Here is a 24,285-nt window from a genome sequence, read left to right as displayed (position 1 = left end):
TGTGCAGGCTCTCCACCTAAGGGTAGGGATACCTTCCTGTAGGACTTTCGAAGTTAAAAAACTTTAGAAATGTGATGGCACTATAAATATATCAATTAATAGTTCCCCCTAAATGAACAATAAAATGCATCGCTTTAGAAAATACAACTCTTGTGAGTACCTTTATTAAAACATGAAACATTGTCAACTTGATGAAACATTAACCTTCTTGCAATTAATATTTTATTAAGCCATTATTATCTAATCAAATATCACAAAGACTGATAGAAAAATTCATTTACAGCCAGTAACAAGGAAGAAAGAAAACTAGAATCGAAACTACGATGCTCCTCCTCAAATAAAAGCTTATGAAGCAAAACAGCTTAGAAAATATTTAATTATAGTAAAATTTTATACTATTATGGAGATAAGAATATGTAAACTATATGCAAGAAAATTATATGTTTTCAAATGAAAATCCAATGATAAACAGCAAGATTTCAGGTACAGTGCGCAAAAAAAAAATGGGACAGTTCTATAGCTCCCGTTCAACTGGGAAGATTGACAAAATTCAAATTGTGTTTTTCATGTCTCGAAAGCGCGACTTAGGATATATATTAGATTTATATATAGCACTCTTCTTACATAGGTATTTTGACACAAAATCAAACTTTTTCTGAAATAACATACCAATTTTGCTACATATTTCGATTCTAAGACTCAAATTATGCCAGACTGACAATTTTTGTAACAATCGCACGAGTAGTTTTTAAAAAATTAGCTCTCAAAATTTTAGCTTCTCAATGTTAATTGAATTTGGGATATATTTATTAATATCTCTTTTTTGATTAAACTTTTTTGAATTTTCCTTTCAGATTTCGAAATTTAGGTTCATTCCAAATAAAATTCACCCTTTTTTCGTATTTTATTTTAAAAATTTCTATTTTTAAATAATTTTTATAATTTTGAATTATAACCTATAAAATTTTTACCATCATCTTAAAGTAGGTGTAATTCTAAGCACACCTGCAAAAAATTAGAGTTTTTCATTCACAATTTTCTAAGATATACATGAGTTTACATATTTTCGCATTTTGAAATTTGGCGTCTTTTTTTGCGCGATAATAACACCATAATTTTGTTACAGTGAATTGCCACAGCTATTTTTAGCCTTAAATTTTTATGGAGAATTAGTTATATGAAATCTTTTTCCCAATAATGCGTAATAAATATTTATTAATACATTTTATATAAGCTATTTTTTTAAAATTATTGATGATATTATTCAAATATTCAACTTTTTAAAAATTTCTTTCTTTCTTCCTTTTCTAAAAAAATATTTGTAAGAGTAAATTTTTACCTTCGCTGTAGTCTGCTACTTTACTTTAGCTGCATTTAAATTGAATTGTCTAAAACTGAGAAAGTTTGTTTGATGTTTATTTTCACAATGTTTTTAAACAAACAGAATGTTGACAGTTTGGGTCATGTCCCAGCTTTGAAAAATATATATATGAATATAAATTTTTATATTAATCCTCTTAGAAAGAATGTTTTAAGTAGTAATTTCCTCTCGTGTTGTAGATGATATAAAATCATCTTCTTTAACATGGAAATTATTAGGCTTAAAAATCTCAATAATGTGATTTAGAATGTTTGTACCCGATATAAGAATCAGATCACTCGGTGGTACAGGATAAGCGCAGCTGGAGTGGTTTATTTCTTTCTCATGTAACAAAAATCTTTTAATTCAAATATTTATCCTTTGGAATTTGCTTTAAACTTTATTTATAGTTAAAATGTCTAAAAGCTGTCTTCAGCTAAAACGCATTTGATGCAACTGATATTTTAAAAATATTGACAAGAATGCAAAATTTATGGAAGTGTAACAAACGAAAAATCTTAATTTTCTTGTATCAGCACTGAAAACTAATGTAGAAGTAAAGAAGAAAATTGGGGAAAGCAAAAATTTAATGGGGAATCTACTTTAAGGAAGTTGGATGTTCAAAGAGAAAACACTTGGACGTGCACACCAGCAAATGGCAGCAATTTAGCACTAATGGAAAAGACAAAATAACGTAGCATTGCAGATTAAATTGAAGAGCGACTGGTTTTCCGCTACATAGTTGTATAAATTTACATTACATCATATCATACATGGAATATCCCATGATTTCTCAGTCGAATTATTTGAAGATTCAGGAATTTATCCAGTGATGTTATAGGGTATTACTCAAGCCTTCTTAATGTGCCTTCGTGGTGTAGTGGTTCTGCACACTCGGCCGGTATTCCAAAGGTTCTTCATGCTCGATGCGTATTCGAGAGGTCCATGGTTCGATTCCCAGTGAGGGCATTGCTCATTTTTCAAGTCTCCTTCTCCCAAAAAATCATAATGTCTCTAAAATGCATATGGATATCATCTAAAGTCATTTTCCCTCTTGATGAAACCAGTCTTCCCTTCCGCCTCATGCTTTCAAAATGCCTAGCCTCTAATGGCTCTGACAAATTACTGATGAAATGAATTGAATTATTAATTGAAATCACGGCAAAATATCTGCCTAAAAGGAAGGATGCCTTTGTGAAGAACTTTCTAAGGGAAACCAGCCGGCATACACGTTACACATGAGAAAAACCACGAAAACGCCCATACAACCAGACTGTTTACCGGGATTCATACCCTGCAGCGAACTACCAGTGTTCAGCGACTTTACCGCTCGGCTGTTGCTGGCTTTATGGAATGGATGGCGATACATTTATTTAAAATGAATGTCAGAAATACTAAGATGTTTCGAAAAATTGAATGCTTTTTAATATACTTGCAGAATGCCTGAAAAAAAAAAAAAAAAAAAAAAAAAGAGAGAGCAAGCTATTAAGAAGAAAAAAATAAATTTTCGCATAAAATTTAGTATTTTTTTAAAATTTAAAACTTTCTAATCTTATGATATTTGATTCTTGCGATTTCAAAAATAAAATATTTGACTAAAATATTGTTGTGTGCATACGGGTTCATTACGAAATGAATGCACAAGTCCGATGAAAAAAATGAACAAAATTTATTATTATCACAACAAATAATGCTTAAATTTCCTCAGCTATTAGTGCAGTATTACAAAATATCACAGCAGTTATCTTTTAACTACTCAAACGTTCAAAAGAACTTAATTCAAAACAGCTAGAGAAAGCTAATCCGTGAATTCGCTACAGTCAACAGAGCAGTTTTCTAAACAAACTCTTAAAATAACAACAAACTAAGTAAGTAACTAACAACAACGAACTGAGAGGTTTTCATGCCGCTTATATAAGCTTTTAAATCGCACACGAGAATTTTCTAGCATATTCTCAAAATAAAAAAAGAGATATTTATTAAATGTTAAATGCACGTGCTCTTGTATTTTTAATTTTCCAGCTTAGCTCTCCTTTAATATTCATCACGTGCTACACTGCACAGGGAATAAAACAATTTAAATTATAATTCATCCAACATTAGCTATTTAAATACCAAATCCATAACACTGCCCCCTTCCCAAGGACTGCACTTCCCGGGCAGTACAATCCCTGGACAGGAAGCCAAACTTACAACTACGGCATAAATGCAATAATTAAAACAAATCAAATACAAAATACAAATCAAATACTAAATACAAGTCAAATCAAATACAAATTTAGAAACAAAAAGGACCATGGTCTTACACTATTTACAATTATTTACATTACGTACTATGGCCATAGTAATGAGCTAACCTGTCATAATGAACGACTTTAGGTTTAGAGTTCGAAGACTTACGGATCCGAACCACGACATCATTCAGCCTGTTTAGGACTGTATACGGACCATCCCAAGGTGACTGTAATTTCGGACAGGTTCCCTTCCGTCGAGTTGTATTCCATAACTTGTCTCCTTCGTGGAATTGATGTTCAGTAGCTCTTGTGTCGTATCAGGTCTTCATCTTCTCCATCGCCAAGTTGACTTGCTCTCGTGCAAAGTTGTGCATCACTTCAAACTGGGCCTGGAGATCTTGATTCCTCAAGCGATGAAGGAGCATCCAGAGGGCGACCAAACAAGAGGTCAAAAGGCAGACGAATGTCACGATTGAAGAGCATCTGTGATGGGGAATAGCTGATAGTCTCATGGACAGCACTGCGGTAAGCCAGTAAAAACAGTGGTAATTTCTTGTCCCAGTCCTGTTGGCTTCTGGAAACACTAATGAGAAGTTATTAAGGATGGTTTGATTGAATCTCTCTACCATGCCGTCCGACTGGGGAGTAATGGCGTCGTTTGAGTTTTGTCAATGCCTAGTAGTTTGCAGAGTTCTTTGATTACTGCCGAGGTAAAATTCCTTGCTTGTACGGAATGTAACTGCTGAGGCACTCCAACCTGGAAATCCAGTGCTGTACCATCTCCTCAGCAGACAGTCTCTTGATCAGGAATAGGGTACGCTTCAGGCCACTTGGTGAAGTAATCAATGACAACGAGTATGTATTTGTTGCCATCAGCAGTTCGTAGCATAGGTCCCAAGATGTCAAAGGCAATACGTTCAAAAGTCACACCTACGTTGTAACATTGCAGCTTGCCTCGGCTGAGTTTCCTCGGTCCTTTCCAACCTGCCCAGGCATCACAAGATCGGCACCACTTTTGCATGTAATCCTTAGCATTATTCCAGTAAAAGTGCTCAAGAACTCTCTGCAAGGTCTTCATTATTCCAAAGTGACCTCCTATAGGGCTGTTATGTAGTTCTTTAAGGATATCAGGAATCTGGGATCTTGGAAGTATCAGTTACCATCGGAAAGTCTTCCAATCATCCAATTCGAATTTCCGGTATAAGACGTTGTTTCGAATGTGAAGTGAATTTCAGACTGCTCAGTATTGTTTTGTTGTAGGACTATAGATAGAAATGTCCTGCCAAGTAGGTTTTCTGTTTGATGACTCCATTAAATCAGTTATGGGTTCCCGAATCAGTCCCGAATCTCCTATAGTAGGTACAAAGCCCTAGGTAGCTTCTCAGCTGACAGACATTTTCGGGATTTAACCGCTGATACCTTTTCAGGATCCGTGCACATACCTTCTGCCGAGATGACATGTCCGAGGTAAGTCACTTCCTGTCTGAATAATTTGCATTTAGCGGGACTCGACTTTAAATTGGCTTCTTTCAGTTTTTGAAGCACCTTTCTAAGATTTTCTAGATGTTTGTCAAAACTCTTTCCAATGATCCAGGTATATCAGACAGGCTTCATAGGAAAGACATTTCAAAACACTCTCCATGAGGCATTTGAATGTTGCCGCCGCATTACACAGTCCAAACGACATCACCTTGAATTGCCAAAGCCCTTGTCCCATAGTAAATGCCATCTTTTCTCGATCATCAGGATGTATTTCTACCTGCCAATACCCACTCTTTAAATCAAGTGTTGAGAAGCACTTGCTTCCAGAAAGAGCGTCTAGAATGTCGTCAATTCTAGGAAGAGGGTAACTGTCTTTCTTCGTAACCTCATTCAATCGGTGATAGTCGACGCAAAATCTTGTTGAGCTGTCTTTCTTTCTGACAAGGAGGATGGGAGATGCCCATGGACTTGCTGAAGGCTCGATGACATCGCCTTCTTCCATATCCTTTAAAAGTGTTCATACCTCTTCCTGTTTAGCAATCGGTAGACATCTTGGATGTTGCTTTATTGGAAGATGGTCGCCGGTATCAATTCTACGTTGTGTCAAACGGGTTCGACCCACATCAGAAGGCAAGCGGGAGAAAACATCTTGAAGATTTTTAATCACACAATCTGCAGCATTTCTCTCTTCATCGTTTAAATGCACATTCTGCAATAACTCTGACGTAATGCTCTCTGAAGACATGGATCCTGGGATGTTACTCTTTCTTTCAATGCTGGTTACTGGAGTACATGCTGCAACCATTTCACCTTTCTTAATAACCCTCGCCTTTTCAGTTACGTTGGCAACTCCCACCGGGATAACGGTCCTCGACAGATCGACGAGTGCTGAGGCTACTAATACTCCTTTCGGGCTTTCACAGTTCTTTGGATACTCTATGATGCCATAGCGGAAATATTTATTTTTGACTATTGATCCAGGAAGTAAAAATTCTGTTCTTGTGGGTATCCTAATATTGTCTTCAGCTATGATTTTGTGGCTAGATTTAACTCCTTCATTATTAATTCCAAATAGGGCTATGTCCTCAGATGGCAGAATGCAATTCTTTATTTTTAAAGTCCAAGGAAAAATTGTATTTCCTTAGAAAGTCCAATCTGTGTATGCAAGGATCTGTAATCGCTGCTACATATGCCATGTAATGGTAGGCGGCACATCCAAATGTGATGTTAATGTTTACTTTTCCGTTGATGCGGATCTTCTCACCGGACACAGTCTGGAGGGTAACGCAGGGCGTCGTCCAAATAAGTTCGCTTCCCAGTTGTTGAGCCAAATCTTTTTGGATGATGGTAACGTTGGCTCCTGTATCTATCGTCATATAGAATGGGAACTCCATTGATATGTCCTATTATGCAAAGTCCATTACTGCCACCTCTCACTACAGAAATCTTAAGCGCTTTATACTGGGGCTTTTCATTATCTGGCAACCTTTGCCCTGTGAGGTAGCCACTAATTAGTTTCCCTGCTGCTGGCTAAGAGTGCTCTTTACATCCGTGCCCTGGGGTGTTCTGCAGTTCCGTCGTATGCGTCCTTCAGCTCCACAGTTCCAACATTTTACGGTCGGTTTCTTGTCACCAATATTCCGTCTCAAGGCATTGAGTTAACAAGTTAAATCATCTAGACGGGCAGTCATTTGGTCCTCTGGCTTTTTGACTTGTGCAGCTCTGACTGGGTGGCAGTCTCTACGAGTTGCTTGCTGGGCTGCCTCGAATTTCATGGCGTACACTAGAGCGCTTTTCAAATCTTTAACATCCGCCATTCGCAATGCCTTCTGTATTTCAGAATCCCAGATGCCATTGATGAAATATTGCAGCGACAGGGTTTCTCTTGTTTCTGTCGGGCAATGTGAAAAGGCGAGATGGGACAGCCTTTCTACATCCGTGGTGAGCTCCTGGAGTGTTTCGGTGGGCTTCTGTTGATGGGATTTTAACTGAAGCCTGCTGTAGTCCTTTAAACATTTTTTGCCGATGCACAGCTCTAAAGCGCCGGACAGAGCTTCGAAATCTAGCCTTTTGCTTTCGGGAAGAGTCTGAATGATATCCGCCGCGTCTGCTATGAAAGAAGCGTCAAGATGACCGGCCTTAGCTTGGGGATCCCATCCATTTGCTTCTGCCACTATAGAAAACTGTGTCTTATATACTTGTCATGAGGTCTTCCCATCATATGTAGATAGTTTCAGAATGGGACAAGCAGGCATCGATAAAAATTAAAAATTATCCGAATTGGTCCCTGCCGTCGCTACGATCTTCTTTAAAGAATCAACTTCTGTCGCAACTGCTGTTGTTCGACGGCAGAAATTCTCTCTTCTATACGTTCTTTTACAGAAGAAATTCTTTCTTCTACTTGTTCTTTTACCGAAGGAACTCTTTCATCTATTTGTCCAACTTTAGTTTTAACAGTGTCAATTCTGCCTACCATAGCCTCAAATTTGTTTTCTATTATACAAGTAATCTCTTTTTTTATTTCCTCTTGCCCTATTTTCACTTCATCTTTAACAGCTTTCATCTCTGCCTTAAAAGATTCCTGAACAACATCTATCTTTTCTTTAATGGTTTCCTGTCCCGCTTTAATCTCTTCTTTAAAGGCTACTTAGCCAGCTTCCATCTTTTCCTGACTAGATTTTATCTCTTCCTTAACAGTTTAATCTCTTCTTTAACGGAGTCTTTCATCTCTTCTTTAAACGAGGCAAAGGCTGATTGATATCAACTGCATTAACTGTTCTTCCATCGCTCTTGTTATTGGCATTCAAATCCCACTTCTGGCACCAAAAATTGTTGCGTGGGTACGGGTTCGTTACGAAATGAATGCAGAAGTCCGATGAAAAAAATGAAAAGAATTTATTATTATCACAACAAATAATGCTTAAATTCCCTCAGATATTAGTGCAGTATTACAAAATATCACAGTAGTTATCCTTTAACTACTCAAATGTTCAAAAGAACTTAACTCAAAACAGCTAGAGGAAGCTAATCCGTGAATTCGCTACAGTCAACAAGAGCAGTTTTCTAAACAAACTCTTAAAACAGCAACAAACTAACTAACTACTACTGAATTGAGAGGTTTTCCTCCTTTTTATAAGATTTTAAATCACGCGTAAGAATTTTCTGGCATTTTCTCGAAATCAAAAAGAGATATTTATTGATTAAATGTTAAATGCACGTGCTCTTGTATTTTTAATTTTCCGGCTTAGCTTTCCTTTAATATTCGTCACGCGCTACACTGCATAGGGAATAAAACAATTTAATTTATTATTCAACTAACATTAACTATTTAAATACCAAATCCGTAACAATATTAATAACATTTTAAGAAACTAAATGTAGAATGATAAAATTGTGTAAAGCAATGAGCATAATTTTTAAGCTATTTAAAGCAATATATGCAAGTCATCCTAAGTTAAAATGTCGGTTATACATCTTTCTCATTTATATATCTTTTCTGAATGGAACATTGAAAGGCATGTTAACTGTGCTTTACTGTATTTTCTCTTTTAATATATTCAGTTTTCAGATGCAATATAGTCTGGGACACAAAGTATTCTTCTGAAAGAAATGCAATTCAAATAAATAAAATAAAATCCTGGAAAATTTATATTAATAAATATATTAAAAATGCTCAGTTCGAATGAAAAAATAGCAAATTTGAAGAGACAATGCAACACAAACAATTAAAATAAAAGTCTAAAAATTTAAAAATTACCTAAAATAATAACTATGACGAAAAATATATATAAAGAAAACTATTTGAAAAAAAATAAACGCTGCACCTTTATTTACGCAATTCGAATAGGTAAATAGAAATTTTTAAAACAGTTATTTGAAAGAAATCATGCAACTTAAACAATTAAAATGAAATTCAGGAAAGAAAAAAAATATTTAAAATAATAACATAAAAATATAATATAAAGAACATTATTTGAAAGAAAGAATGTTGTGATTTTTTTTCCCTCACGGAAAACGCAAAATAGGTTGCCATATATTAAGAAGTTCGCCAAGTTCGAAAAAAAAAAGCCAACATAAATTTGCACCAAATTTTACAAAATTTCATATTTGGGCATAATTTGAGTTGTAGAATCGAAATATGGAAAAAATTGGCATGTTATTTCAGAAAAAATCCGATTTCATGTCAAAATACCTATGTTAGAATAGTGATATATATAAATCTAATATATGTCCTATGACGCACTTTTGAGACATGCAGAACGCAATTTGAATTTTCTCAATCGGCCCAGTAGAACAGAAGATATAGAACTGTCCTCCCCTTTTTATTTGGGCACTGTACATTGCATTTTAAGTTCACTGTTAAAATAATGTTCAAAATGTTTTCAACAATGCAAAATATGAACAGATCTCATTGTTTTTGAAAGAAAGCCTCAAACAAAGTTATACTCCTGAAAAACTATTGTTCAGGTTGCAATGTTTTACTGAATTTTGAAATACTTGAATTTTTACCTTTCTTACACAGCAATATTAATGCTAAAAATCTCTCATTGCTACATAAAATTTTATTAAAATAATAAAAAGTAATTTCCTTGCATATCATTTTAGCATTATAAAAATTCAGCTTTATAAAGCTAAAAACGTATATATATATTCAAAAACATAATGTCTATAAAATATACAAAATAATACATATGCTTAAAATTAATGATAAATTGAAAAGATGGAAAAATAATTATTGGGTTTAAGCAAAAATGCCATTTATAGCTTTTCAATGGATGTTGCCCTTAAAAATTTTTTCACTGTAACCACAACTGTGAGAGCTCTATTGTTTAATCATCACAATCTCGAGTGCATAAATACAACTGAAATTTCATTTTGATTGGCTGAGCAGATAGCAGTTAAAGGTTCATAGATGACAGAAGTGTTTTTTTATGACCACCTCGTATATTACTTTATCTTTAATTAAATATCTGGTTTTAACGAAAGCTTCCCGCCACCACAAATATTGTCTGTACAAACAGTTCACGTTGGTGTGTTTAATTATATTTTGTCAAACAATTTTTGGCATTTGAGAGAGACTAGCTTTAGAACACTGTGTTGTGAAACTTGTAAAAAATATTGTTATCATTAAGTACAAGATGTCTGAAATGGAACTATCATGCTACCAAATTAGAACTATCATTTACTTCCGGTTCTTTTGCAAAAAGTCAGCTAATGTCACCAAATCATGTGTACAGCTTTAGGTACTAATGTTGTATCATATGACCATGTGAAGGTTTGGTACCAAAAGTTCAAAAACAAGGGCTATGACAATCAAGAAGCAGAGTGCTCTGGCCGACCTGCTGACGTTGATGAGGCCCACCTGTGAGAACTTGTGGAACATGATCAATATACAACCACTTGAGAGCTTGCAAAGGAGCGAGACATTAGTGCTATGCCGATTAGTCATGCTGCACATTGCATAAACTGATGTACAAGTTCAGTCGCTCGGCATCGAATGAGCTGACTCAAGCTGATAAGGACAAATGTGTTCAGATGAATCTGCTCAAATATCAAACTCCTGGATTCGATCGTCACTTGTGATGAAAAGTGGATTTACTTGAAAAACACAGGGCGGAAAGTGGGTTGATCTGAGCCAGTTGGCAGCATCGCAAAGCACAGTTTCACTAACAAAACGATCATGCTTTGTATCTGGTGAAACTACCATGGTATTATCCACAAAGAATACCTTGAAAAAGTTAAAACCCTCGACAGTAATGCGTACAATGAGATGCTAGTTTGTGTTGACACTGCTATTAAGGAAAAATGTCAAACTGAGTTCCGGTAAAAAATGGTAATGTTCCATCAAGATAATACAAGACCACATGTGTTTGCATTCACCAAATGGACTCTGTATGGACCCGAATGGGATCTTTTGCCCCACGTACCATATAGTCCGACATCGCAACTTTTGACCTCTACCTTTTTTCACACCTGCAGCTACATCTTGTTGGTGCTACCTTTCATTCTGCACAAGATGTCCGAAATGAGGGTTGATCTGTTTTTGGACTTGTAGCCACCAAGTTTCTGTGCCGAAGGCTTTGAAAAACTACCAAAACGATGGCAGAAGAAACACAGATTTGGGTGGTGATTACTACCTGCACTAAACGCATTGCTTTCATTTTTTTTTTTTTTTCTTTTTTTTTTTTTCTAATTTTTAGTCCAAAGGGGCAATTTACCCAGAAGGACTATTAATTTCGGTTTGGCATTTTGCATTGATTCACTACAAGCCTTGTTTCACTTTGCAAATTGTTACCACCAAATATTATCGCCCTGGATTATATTTAAAGAAATTAAATAATGAAGAATCTGTATAAATGCATGTATGTTTCTCCCATTGTGATAAAACAACGGTACCTAGAGCCACTGAATTTTGAATAATGTTATCCTCCTGTGAATATGGGCATCTCGAAACCCATTTGAAATTTAGAATTTGTTTTACTATCAATTTCATAGTTTGTAAAACTTTAATGAATTTTTAATTAACAAACTCAAGGATTTCAAAGCAAGCAATGGCAATGTTGTATAGAAAAACATTTTTTTTTATCTCCAGCATGCAAGACTGTGTATGAGATATTCTAAAGATATGCTCATATTAAAATTATTTTGAGATATTGCTCTTGAACTGAATTTTAGGATTTAAGTGCAAAGAACATGATATTTAATAAATAATGGTAACACACAAAATGTCAAAAAAAGTACCTTTGGGCGTAATTTAAAATCTGAAACCTTTCAGACTTTTTTCTTAAGAGTATTTTTTGGCAAAAAACTTTCTTTACAACCAGATATATTTATTCTCCATATACTAGTAAACACTTTTATTTTCTTCTTTTTTAATTCAATTTAGAAGGAAAGATATCGTGTATAAACTGTAAACGCAACACATTGATTTTATTTTAAATATATTTTCCCCCAGTGGCAACAGAGAGTATTTTTGATGGAAGCCAATTTGAACGGTAATGCTTTTTTGAAGTGCGCATAGTAATTTTGTATTTTCAGTTGTATCGTCTCAGTGATATGTAAGTAATGCGAGAATAAAGATTTATTAACATAAGAATATTTCTTAAAGAAAGTTTTCACATTTAAATAAGATAGAAGAGAACACCAGAGATGAACTCTTGCTTTTCAGTCAAATAAGACAGTGTTCTAGGAGAAAGGGGCACTCAGATCTGGCAGTCTCGGGCTGCCTTAACACAGTTAAACGCCCCAAACCCTAGAGGTGATCCAAGAGACAGTTAACCAATTGGTCGAGCCGACGAGCTAAGACTAAGCTGAGTCGACAGGAACACTCAGCAACTCACATTCCATGTCCCCATTCTGGAGGGATGGTAAAAACATCTGCCATCAACAGGGGCCCCAACAGAAAAACGAAGTCACTCAAACACTGTCAGACAGATCGGGCCACCAATCCGGCCTGCTAACACTATGGCATAGTATATAGATGTCGGCTTTAAAGGCCGCAGGAGAAACCAAGGAAGGATATGAATATGTAGTTTTGAGGCTCCAGGCGCCTACTGGAAACATCAAGCATTTTCAAGGCTTGCTGAATTCACCAACTCCACCGACGGGGGTGTTTCGCCCCAGACAACCATAAATATATAGCTCAACCACAACCAGCGCAAACACCCCTGGCCGAGACTGCCCAGGTACTTGTTTTAATGACTGACCGGCGCCTTTTTGACTTGGCGCCATCGTGCTCCACACTACCTTGCACCTATTGTCGGTGCGGGTCTGTTTGTGATATGAGTAAATTAATGCATAAGTATGATTTGAATGAATGTGATATAAGTTTTTATTCAGTCTTATTTGAGAGACAGGCATGACATACTGAGTTAGAAAAACAAAATTGGGTTTCTCAGCTGTTGGGTATATTGCCTTATGAAATAACTCAGTTAATTTGCCGTGAATCAGAAGAAAAAGCTAACGACTATAAGCATCTTAACCCTCTCAGCGTTACGGCTGGAAAATTCTGTATAGAAGGTCGCCTTCTACATTCATTATACATGAAAATTTCTGCTAGCTTTTAATGTATCTTATTTCAGTTTGGATGTATATTGGAAGAAAATGAAAGAGTAATTTTTAAATTAAAATCAAGAAAATATCACGTATTCATGACATTTTGAAGAACTTTGAAATTTCAGGGCTAAACCCATAATGCTCGAAGGGTTAAACAACTGCTATTGAGAAAATTTAAGTTAAGTTCTGAACAGTTTTGGCAAAAGTTCGTTGATCATATTAAAACGTTGCATAATATGTGGAGGGACTTCACGTTTGAATTAAAAAATTATTTTGAAGAGTGGTTTGCTGGATTAAATGTAACAGATTTTGACTCGTTAAAACAGCTTTTTATTATGGATCAATTAAAGAAAAGGGTTCCTGCTGCTATACAAGATCATTTCATTGATGATTAGTCTAAATTTATTAATCCTGAAGAGTTGGCTGAAAAACTAGATGAATATGAAAATATTCGGGAAGGGATAAAAGTACTTCAAGTAGAAAACAAAACTTCAAGTAGAAAATAATTTTAAGCCTAAATTTGGTTCTAAATTTTACGAAGGATCATATACTCAATATTAAAGACCCAGGAATGTTAATGATTCTATACAGACAGATGGTAATTTCAAAGTAGATTTTAAAAACACATTTGATAATAAATATAATTTGAGAGATAAATTTTATAAAATAGATGATAGGAAAAGGCAATATAATTCTGGTATTCACAATGAAAAGGATGAGCCGAAATGCTTCAACTGCGATGATTATGGACATATAACGACGGATTGTCCTCCACCTAAAAAAGAAATTATTTGCAGGAAATGTAATGAAAAGGGTTCTACTTTTAAAAAGTGTAGATCTAAGAGTTTAGACTTGACAAATGTTAAAAATAATTTACCCGTGAACCAGAGTTCAGGTGTTTCACCAACTGTATATTTAAAGTATGCTCTCATCAATAATGGAGAAGAAATTACTGCAATTATAGATACAGGTTCTAGTTCGTGTTTATTGAAACAGTCTGTGGTTAGGAAACTTAATCTTATTATAAAACCTGATGTGGAAGAATTGTTTGGCTTTGGAAACCAGAGTAAATCAGCCGCTAGAACATGGGGAAAAGGTAACTGTTAATATAGAGATTGATAATGTGGAAGGAAAGTGCATTACAGTTCTAATTGTAGGAGATGAAACGCAACCATGCGATTTATTAGTTGGTCGAACGCTGAGTGACTTGCCACATATTGCATACGCCAAGTTAGGTAATAACTTGCACATATGCTATGCTAATGATTGTCCATTTTCACAGTTGAAAAATAACATCAACACTCCATGAATTAAACTGAAGGCTTCCCAAGAAACTTGAAATCAAAAGTAATACAGTTAATTTCATGAAAGTTAAAACTGATGAAATAAATAATGATTATGCTTTAATAAGTGGATCAGAAGATGAGTTAGGCTCATTATTGGAAGTAATACAGGGAGAAACAATGTTACTAGTCATTAACTACAGCGATCGAAAATTAATTTTGAAAGAGAATCAATGTATTGGTAAAGCGGAAGTAGCAGAATTAGTTGAATCAAGTCCAGATCAGAAAACTGAAAATTCAAATCAAAAGGAAATAATGATAATAAATGAAATTAAGAAGTTTAAGAGACCGATTACTTTAGAAGAAATTAAAGTTAATAACAATATTATGCCAGAGAGAAAACAGGAATTTTTAGATTTGATAAATGAGTATCGAGATTGTTTTGCATTAAATATGGAGGAATTATGGTGTACAGACTTAACAAAAATGGATATTAAAGAAATTGAAGGGAGTAAGCCTATCTGCATGAAGTCTTATAAAACCAATGCTGAGAAGCGTGCTTCTATAAAGAAGATAATAAATGAATGGAAGAAATATGGAATTGTTACTAAAACAAGATCTCCGTATGCTAGTCCAGTTTTATTCGTAAGGAAAAAGACAGGTGAACTACAGTTAGTGTTAGATTATAGATAGTTACATTTGCAAACTGCTAAAGATAAATTTCCACTCCCTAGGATAGATGATCTTCTTGAATGCCTTTAGTGAGTGTAAAGTTTTCACTACATTTGACTTAGCGCATGGATATTTACAGATTCCTTTAACTGAAGAAGTGAAACTGAAAACAGCTTTCATCAATCCAGATGATACTGGTCAATTTGAACGTATGATCTTTGGGTTAGCTAATGCTCCTGCAGAATTTCAGAGACTTATGAATGAAGTTTTAGGTTCACTACTTAAAAAGAAGTATTCTGCTATTTGGATGATATATTAATTCCAGTTAAATCTTGGGAAGAAATGATGGAAAAAGTTAGAAAAGAGTTTGATAGATTGAGAGAAGCAAAGCTGACATTAAAATTGATAAAATGCAAATTTGGAAAAGATGAAATCGAGTATTTGGGATTTCTAATAAAATCGAATGGTATGCAACCTGAACCAAGAAAAGTACAAGCCATATTAAACTTTCCTAAACCAACCCATGAACATGGTTAAATAGTTAAACAAGGAAAAGTTAAACAATTATTAGGTCTTACAAGTTTCTTTAGAAGGTTTGTACCAAAATATGCAGAGAAAGCCGAGCCATTAATGAGACTGACGAGGAAGGATGAAACATTTCATTGGAATGAAGATCAGCAAGAAGCATTCAGTACTTTAAAAGACTATTTAACTACTGAACCAGTACTAGCATTAGATAATTCAGAAGCAGAGAATCAAGTGCACACAGATGCAAGCAAAAGGCTGGCAGGAATGCTGTTGCAAAAAGGTGAAGATAAAAAGTGGCATTTAGTTTAATGTGTAAGTGAAGGAACAACAAAAACAGAAAAGAATTATCATTAAAGCAAATTAAAATTAATGGCTATAGTTTGGACTCTGACATGACTTCGATAATTTTTATTTGGAATCCGATTTACGGTAATTACAGGCTGCCAAGCTTTAGCTTATTTAAACGCAAAAAAAACTTCAAATTCTCAAATGGCAAGGTGAAGTAATCTGATCCAGGAATACAATCTTGAAATAAAGCACAGACAAGGTAAAAAAAATGAGTCATGTAGATGCATTGAGCCGGTCGCCAGTTGATCAGCCAGAAGAAACTTTATAATTGAAAACAACTTGGAAGTTTGTTTAACACTAACGACAGATGAACAAATTCTTATGATTCAGCTTTCAAATCCAGAATTACGCAAATTAATTGGCATTTTAAAGAAAAAGATAAATGATAGAACGAATGCAGAGAAACATGTAACTGAAAATTACGCCTTGAAGAATAATTGATTGTTTCGTAAAGTAAAAGATCAGGAAAAGGAGAAATTGTTATATGTCATACCTAAGTCGATGAGAAAAGGTATTGTAGTAAAATTTCCCGATCATTTGGGACATTTTTCAGCATATAGAACTGTTGCCAAAATCAAAGAGTCATACTGGTTTAAAGGAATGAAACGATATGGTATGCATCATATTTTGATGTGTTTTGAATGCCTAATAAATAAAGTGCCTAGTGGTAAGAAACAAGGAGTACTGCAACCAATTAGACCTAGTAGAAGACCTTTTGCAGTCATACATATAGATCATTTAGGACCATTCACAAAAAGTTCAAGAGAAAATACAGAATTATTTGTAATAATTGATAATTCTACAAGATTTTTACGCTTATATCTTATAACTAGTACTGCAACCAGGTATCTGTTAGATGCATTGAAGAAATTTGTAGATGATTTTGGATTACCAGAAAAAAATTATCAGCAATAGAGGAACATGTTTCACAGCAAAGGAATTCAAGATTACTGTTAAAATAATGGAATCAGTCATACGCTTAATTCAACTCAACATCCAAGTGGTAATGGAATGATGGAAAGAGCAAATCGAACAATTTTGGCTACGATTGAAACGTATAATGGAAAATCCATATCAGAGGGACTGGGACAAAAAGATTAAGGAATGCAAAAGAAATCTAAATATGATAAATAAGACTACAAATAAAACTCCTTTCGAAATGCTTCATGATTATTCACCAAAATTTAATGACAGAACGATGAGGATGATTACAAATGAAGATGCAAATGAATGGGACAAACCAGTAATCTTACAGAATGAAGCTAGAAAGAGAATTGAAGATATGCAGATGAAAATGAAAGCAAATTGTAACAAGAAGAGAAGCAATTCTTTAACATTCAAATGAGGAGAAATAGTAGTTATGAGAAGAGTACCTAAATCAACTGGAGAATCAACCAAAACACAACCAAAATATCGAGGACCTTCGGTAGTTACAGAAGTTTTACCAAGTGATATCTATAGAGTGACTCAATTAGAAGAGAAGGTGAAAGGACGTTTCTTTAGTACAACAGCTCATGTGAGCCAATTAAAGTCATGGCAGTGTCAAACTGAATCAGAGGAAGACGATGATGATGGTGATGACATTAGTGTTGCTGGGGATAACGATAACAACACGCCGCATATTACTAAACCTAGGACACGGAACAAGAATAGAAAAAGATGGTGAATCTATATGATAGAAGACTTTCGAACTATAAATTTTTAATATTACAAATTTAATTTTATTTTAAGTATACGTTTTTAATGTTCCAAGGTTGTAACAAAGTCAGGATGTCCGAATGTAAATGCAAAGCATTGATTTTTGATTTTATTTTAAATATATTTTCCCCGAGTGGCAACAGAGAGTATTTTTGATGTAAGCCAATTTGAACGGTAATGCTTTTTTGAAGTGTGCATAGTAATTTTATATTTTCAGTTGTATTGTCTCAGCAATATGTAAGTAATGTGAGAATAAAGATTTATTAACATAAGTGAAGAATATTTATCAAAGAAAGTAAGTAAGCTAACAAAACTGAAAGAATGAAATTTTTTTTTCATATTTTAGCTAAAACCTATTAAACATATATAAAATTCTCTCCTCAACTCACTGTAAGCATATAACATGTCAATGAACTTTTTATTCTTTAATTTAAAAGATCTTTTATCTTCATGAACTCTAGCACTCGAATATTCTTAGATATTAAACATCAAGTGAGTTGTAATGTGGGAATCTTACAATTCATGGCAGTTAATCATCCAACTGAAAGCAGTTGATTCATCAACTGAAAGCAGTTGATTAAAACATTACTGCACACAAATAAAATAATGAAATGGCACTCATTCTGTTGTGCAAGTAAATTTTTAGGCCACAGTGTGAAATATTTATGAAAATGCATAAAACGAGAGTAAATAAATCTAGGAATTAGTTTTTCTAAAAATTAATTAGTATACACAATGCATGTATGCTAGTTTAAAAATACTTAAACATGTGTTTCTATAATTTATAAGCATAATTGTGAACAATAATTAATGGATGATCAGTTTCTATTATTTTTTTATACTTAAATATTTCATCTACACAATTTATTTTGATATCTTTTATTTTGGTTCAGAAAATATTTGTTAGAAATTAATCTTAAAATAAAAATAAAGAAGAGGAGAGAGAAAAAATCTTGATTGAATTTTAACATATTCTTGGATTATTTAATCAATTTGTCTATCTTTTGTTGTATTATTCTGGGTAATTTTAGCTTTCTGCTGTCCGAGATGTTTAAGAATATTTTCCAGTTATGATAATTCATATTAAAGCATGTGCTCATTTAATCTGATGAAAGCTTATAATTATGCCTTAGAAAGTATACTGCTTATCAAAATTAAAGAATACTTACAGAAATAAAACTTAATGACTGTAATTTGACAACTTCCCATATTTGGCTTTGATTAATTTCAAAATATTGAATTTTAAGACAAATTTGTAGAAATTAAAAAATGATGGAAAATTGAATGCTTATATGATGTACGATCGCTTTTGGTAGAAATGCAAAATGTAGATTTCATAGAATTTACAAAACTGTTAATTAAATCTTGTGGAATTTCATATAATTTTTCTGAAAGTGCGGTTCAGTAGCCTAAGATACTCAACGCATATTCAGGCAGCCTATCAATCTATGAGCAAGTTTATCAATTCATGTGATATCCTCTTTTTCCCAGTATTTTGACATCATACCTCTAAACAGTCTTACAAGAGGTTCTAAGACATTGCTCACATATCTGTGGCTGGTTTCCATCTCATACCGTGAAACTGCTTTCATAGAAATGGGATCTTTCATGAGCAAGTGAAGGCAAGTTGAATGTTCCTTGTTCCTTCCAGATCAAAATATGTCTAGAATAATAATCCAGGTATTATCAGAACTCGTCAGTACAGAGACTATAGTCCCATTCCTCTTAGTTTGGCTGAACATGATGGCAATACAACTTTAAAAAAGCCTTTTGCAAGATGAAGACATAAACCATTGGTTTTCTGGCAAAAAGGTCTAACATTCTGTAGCCTTGGTACAGCAGTGAAATACTGATTTAAATTCTTGTGGGAGCTTGAAGATCTAATAGCAACTCTCATTTAGTTGCTTCATGGTTTTTCTTGGACCCAAAAATGATGGAAAACTGCCTTTAAATGCAGTTTTTGCTCTTGGTTGCCTTTGAACAGGCTGTATTGCTTAACAGTCAATTTTAAGTTCTTAATGTGATAATCTACAGATATTCAGATCTTGGGTCATTTCCTTTTATATTAAAACTCCCTCAAGTCTACAAATTAACCACAACTTTTGTACTGTATCTAAATGATTCCTTTGAATCATAACCAATGAAAATAATCAATCTCAGAATCTACATCAAATTTTAACACCTGAACTCAACATACAATCTATTTTTTCAGTATCCTGCCAGTTGTCTATTAGCATATTTCATGCACTAATTTAGGTGCATAAGGTCCAATTTTACATTCAGCTGCAGATTTATTAATTTACACAAATACAGTCAAAAGTCGTTAATTCGGACATCCATAATCCGGAATGATCTATAATCCGGATCTCAAAGCTACAAACTTTCTGCGCATGCGTCGCATTGACGCATGCTCAGAAGACCTTTACGGCTGCGAATATGTGTTTGCGCGTGCGCAAAATACGTTTACGAATGCGCGTTTAATGTATAACGGACATAAGCTAAGCTAAAATTATCTAATTCAGTTAATGTTGCAGATTGCGTTGTTCCTTAATCTTCGAATTGGATTCGGCTTATTATTTTTTGCAGACTGTTACAGCAATTTTATAAAAGTAAGCTTGAACTTTCGATTATATCAAATAGAATTTCCGATATATATTTGTTAATATGTAAAGGATCTAAAGCGAAAGTATGTTTCAAAATCCGAAATCTGTTTATCAATTTCACGCTGCTCGGCAGGGGGAACGCCGCCGCGCGTAACGAATTGGAAGTTGATCTGTCAGCACTATCCTTATCTTCAGGACAGATGTTTTTATTTTATTTGGCTTATAATTCCTTACCAAATGTAGTATTTCATCTCGATGTGCTCTGTCTCTGATATTATTTAAAACAAGTTCCTCGTCATTATAATTCGCTTCCGATAGTGAAGAAAGTAACAGAGGTTATTGAAAACGAAAAAATTTCGATTGACAAATTAGTTGGTTATTCTCAACACAGGAATTATAGGACTTGAACAGTGGAACTTTGTAACTAAACAAGAAATTATGTCTGTTTAATAGAATTAAAGAGAAAGTATTATCACATGAAACGAAGCAACTTAAACAACTTACATTGAAAGAAATGTTTAATAAAGTAAACAAATAAATATTAAGCTTTTTCTTTTTGTAAATTTTGATACCATTTAGATCATAATTGTTCTTTATTTCACAAATTACAGTTTCATATTTTTAATTTTGTAATTTCTGCATGCCGTCCTACCAGATTTAAACTGATGATCTATAATCCGGAATCGCCGAAGTCCCGACGAGTCCGGATTAACGACTTTTGACTGTAATTGGACCATAGAAGACTGGCTGAAAACTTTAATAAGTCAACACATTTTTTTGAGGTTATCCTTTAATTTTTATAAGCAATGTAATGCTATAAAGCAGACATCTAGAATAATTCATGTTATCATTTTATTGTTCATTAAAATAATACATGTTCCTCACCTAACTTACAGTTTCTATATCTGCTTCTATGATGTCTAAATACTGTACAACTTAATGACAAAAAATAAGTTACCTCAAGAAACTTGTACCAGTTGCTTCATTCTTTCCAGATGATGATGGACTTTGAGAACTAGAACTGTTGCTTTCAATGCTCTCAACTTTAGTCAAAGGACTTGGGCTAGGTTGATTTGATCGCAGTGACCGCAATGGAATATTTTCACGTCCAGGAGAATTTTCTCCTGGCTCAAGAGTAAAGCTGCCTTCATAACTACTGCAACTATCCATAACAGAATAATTTATCTGAGGTGCAGCAGGTAGACTGCTTGGAGAATCTTGAGGGGAATGATTTGGAGATTGATACAGGTACACATCATCAACAGAAACTGAACTACAAGGAAGAACAGAATTTTTAACACTTATAATTTCAGATTATTTGAATACATGGTACAATGAAAAGTAAAATTAAATAAAAACAAATGAATCCACCTTCATAAAATAAATGGTACTATTCGGTTTTGAGGGGAAGATATTCTCAGTAAAGTGCAGAATCGCTCCCTTATTTGTTCGCCGCTTTTTACAAGGGTAAAAACAATTGGATTTTTGTCAATTTTCTTTTACTTTTTAAGTGAAAATAGGTCGATGTGTACATAGATAATGTCAAGGGTGTGCGCAGTGCCATTTTTGTGCAACTCTATGATTTTTTTTTAAGTGAAAAGAGGTCATGTGCACATGGATACCGAGTATGTGCAGTTCTTAAAAACGCGTCAAGCAGTGGATGATTCTGCACTTTACCCAAAATTCTATTGTCGACTTTTCATCATGGGCAATTGTTAAATCCATAGGATATCAAAAAAGGATTTAAAATCAAAAAAGTATTTAAAAATTAAACTAGTATTTCAATGGCGTCTTAAGAAATATAGACCTATATAAACTTAACGCAATCTGAAATCAGCGCGTATGCTAGATTTGGGCGCTGTTAAATGGGCGCATTTGCTAGATTTGCAATTTTTGGGCATACATTTTTGCTGCAATTTTTTATGGCCCTCAAAACAGAATAGTACCAAATAAATTAAAGGTTTTATATGTATAATTAAGTGTTAAAAAAGTAGCACTAAATGTGAAAATCAAGAATGTTATTCTTCCTTTATAATGTTACAAATAATATTTTTGAGCAACATAACTATGTTATATATAATTAATTCATTGTGCAATGTAGTATAATCATAATTATTACGGATTATCTTGTTTCTTAGGTCAAGGAAACAAAAATCTAATAAAGTAATCAAATATTTAAAATTAAACTGCTAACTTTAGATATTAGAAATATATTGTAAAAATGACCTTCTGAGAAATTACAGCACACTTTATTGATACAAGGCATATAACTCATTTAAGAAATTATATTTTAGAATAATATTTCTCCCCACCTCCTTGTATAGGAGAATGAAGCATAACAGATATTTTTTCTTTCCACTTTTCAGGGTACCATTAATTAAACTCAGTAAACTATGCAAAAAAATAAATCAATTTTACAGTAGGAAAATAAAAGAAATTTCTTAAAATTAAAGCATTTCAATACTTTTAAACAACTTGAAAATTTATTTTAGAGACTTCCATTAAAGCACTTTTCATATTCACACAGAAAAATATAATTTTTATAACTGGTGTTTGAATACTAACCGAAAATCCACCGACCTGAAATCTGCGTTGCTTCTCAGAATATAAACATTCAGTTCATAGGTTCTAAAAACCACAACATTGAGTACGAAATATCGAAGAAAAAAATACTTACCAAATAAATGCCGTCATAATTACCAAATAATAATGAGTCAAAACGGAAATACTAAATTATTCATATAAAAAAGTTAAAAAAATAAGATAAGTTTTTTTCCCTCTAATCTGCATCGAGGTAAAAAAGCAGACGCTTCACTCAAATCTTTGTTCAAGTTCACGATTCACATTGTTGTATTTTCTGAGCTTTCTTATTTCATTTCACGAGATTAGTGCTGCCTTTTTTTATCCGGATATTTTGTGGATAAATTAAGAATATTATTAATTTCAGCCCTTTTTAATACAATGACAGATAAGAAATGCACTCATGATTTTACTGCTTGCAACGTTGAAAAACGTAAACACATTGCATTGACGGTAATGCAAAAAGTGCAAATGCTGCAAAAGATGGAAGCAGGTGCTGCTCCTCGATTCATAGCAGAATGGTATGAAATTGCGACACGATTGAGTACGATATACGGAAAAATAAAGAAAAGCTGTTGAAATTTTACAGCAACAGTGATTCTAACACCGTAAATCTTTGCACGAGGCGAAATCGGCAAACCTCGATGCTGTGTACATATAATACAATGAATAATATAATCAATTTATATATGTAATAATCATTTAATGTATAAAATAAATTATTGCAATAATGTATATAATAATTCAATTAAATGTATCTAATACGCCTTATTCATTTTGCACTTTTAGTCCAAATATTATGCTTTATGTTTTCTGTCCTGAAATCCGCACAACCTCTGGACCCAAGCTTTGCTGATTTTTGGAATTCTACTGTACTAACGTATATTATCTATATTTTGTTAATTACAACTCTGCTCTATGACTTTAATGTGTATTTCCAAACTAAATGAAATTCTGTTGCTGATAAAAATGTAGAAGCTGGAAAATAAATTAGTAGGTTATTTTTTGGAGATTGGTGTTAAACTTCACTTGATATAAGTATATTTTGAAGTGCGAGAAAAGTTAAATTAAATACAAAACATGTCCTAGTTCACTAATTGATTTAAAAGTTACCGTATTTCTCTCTTAAACACAGAAGATGAAGCTTACACTAATTTTCTAATATTGGATTTGGGCCAAATTAAATTTGATCTAGAGAAAATCTATGAAAGCACTATCTTACAGTTTTCCCTTTCTCAGTCTTGCAGTGTACTCTTTCTCTGTCCACTCATTCAGTATCTCTTTTTGTTGTGTAGCAAAATGTTTTTAAAAATAAGAAAGAAATAGTTCACAGGCCAAAAAGCACTCATCAAGCAAGAAGAGGGAACTACAAGGAGAAAGAAGTAGCCTAAATATATTCAATACTGCCTTCTCAGATTAATGTATAAACATGGATGCACAAT

At 33.6% G+C, this 24,285-nt stretch overlaps 1 protein-coding gene across 9 annotated transcripts in view; it reads right to left on the bottom strand.

Moving 5' to 3' along the window:
• The window catches only part of LOC118202388 (muscle calcium channel subunit alpha-1-like), a 674,690-nt gene that overhangs the window by 18,127 nt on the left and 632,278 nt on the right, over window positions 1-24,285 (bottom strand). For all 9 annotated transcript variants that reach the window (XM_085820710.1, XM_085820709.1, XM_085820713.1 and 6 more), the window contains one exon: window positions 21,222-21,536. In XM_085820710.1, coding sequence (XP_085676836.1) covers window positions 21,222-21,536 — 315 coding nt within the window. The remainder of the gene's footprint in view (window positions 1-21,221; window positions 21,537-24,285) is intronic.

The sequence above is a fragment of the Stegodyphus dumicola genome, chromosome 7 (genome assembly GCF_044657685.1).
Source record: "Stegodyphus dumicola isolate Sdum_Otavi_A_Nest chromosome 7, ASM4465768v1".
NCBI lineage: Eukaryota > Metazoa > Arthropoda > Arachnida > Araneae > Eresidae > Stegodyphus > Stegodyphus dumicola.
Note: the sequence above shows the minus strand (reverse complement) of the source record. Positions and strands in the feature narration are given on the sequence as shown.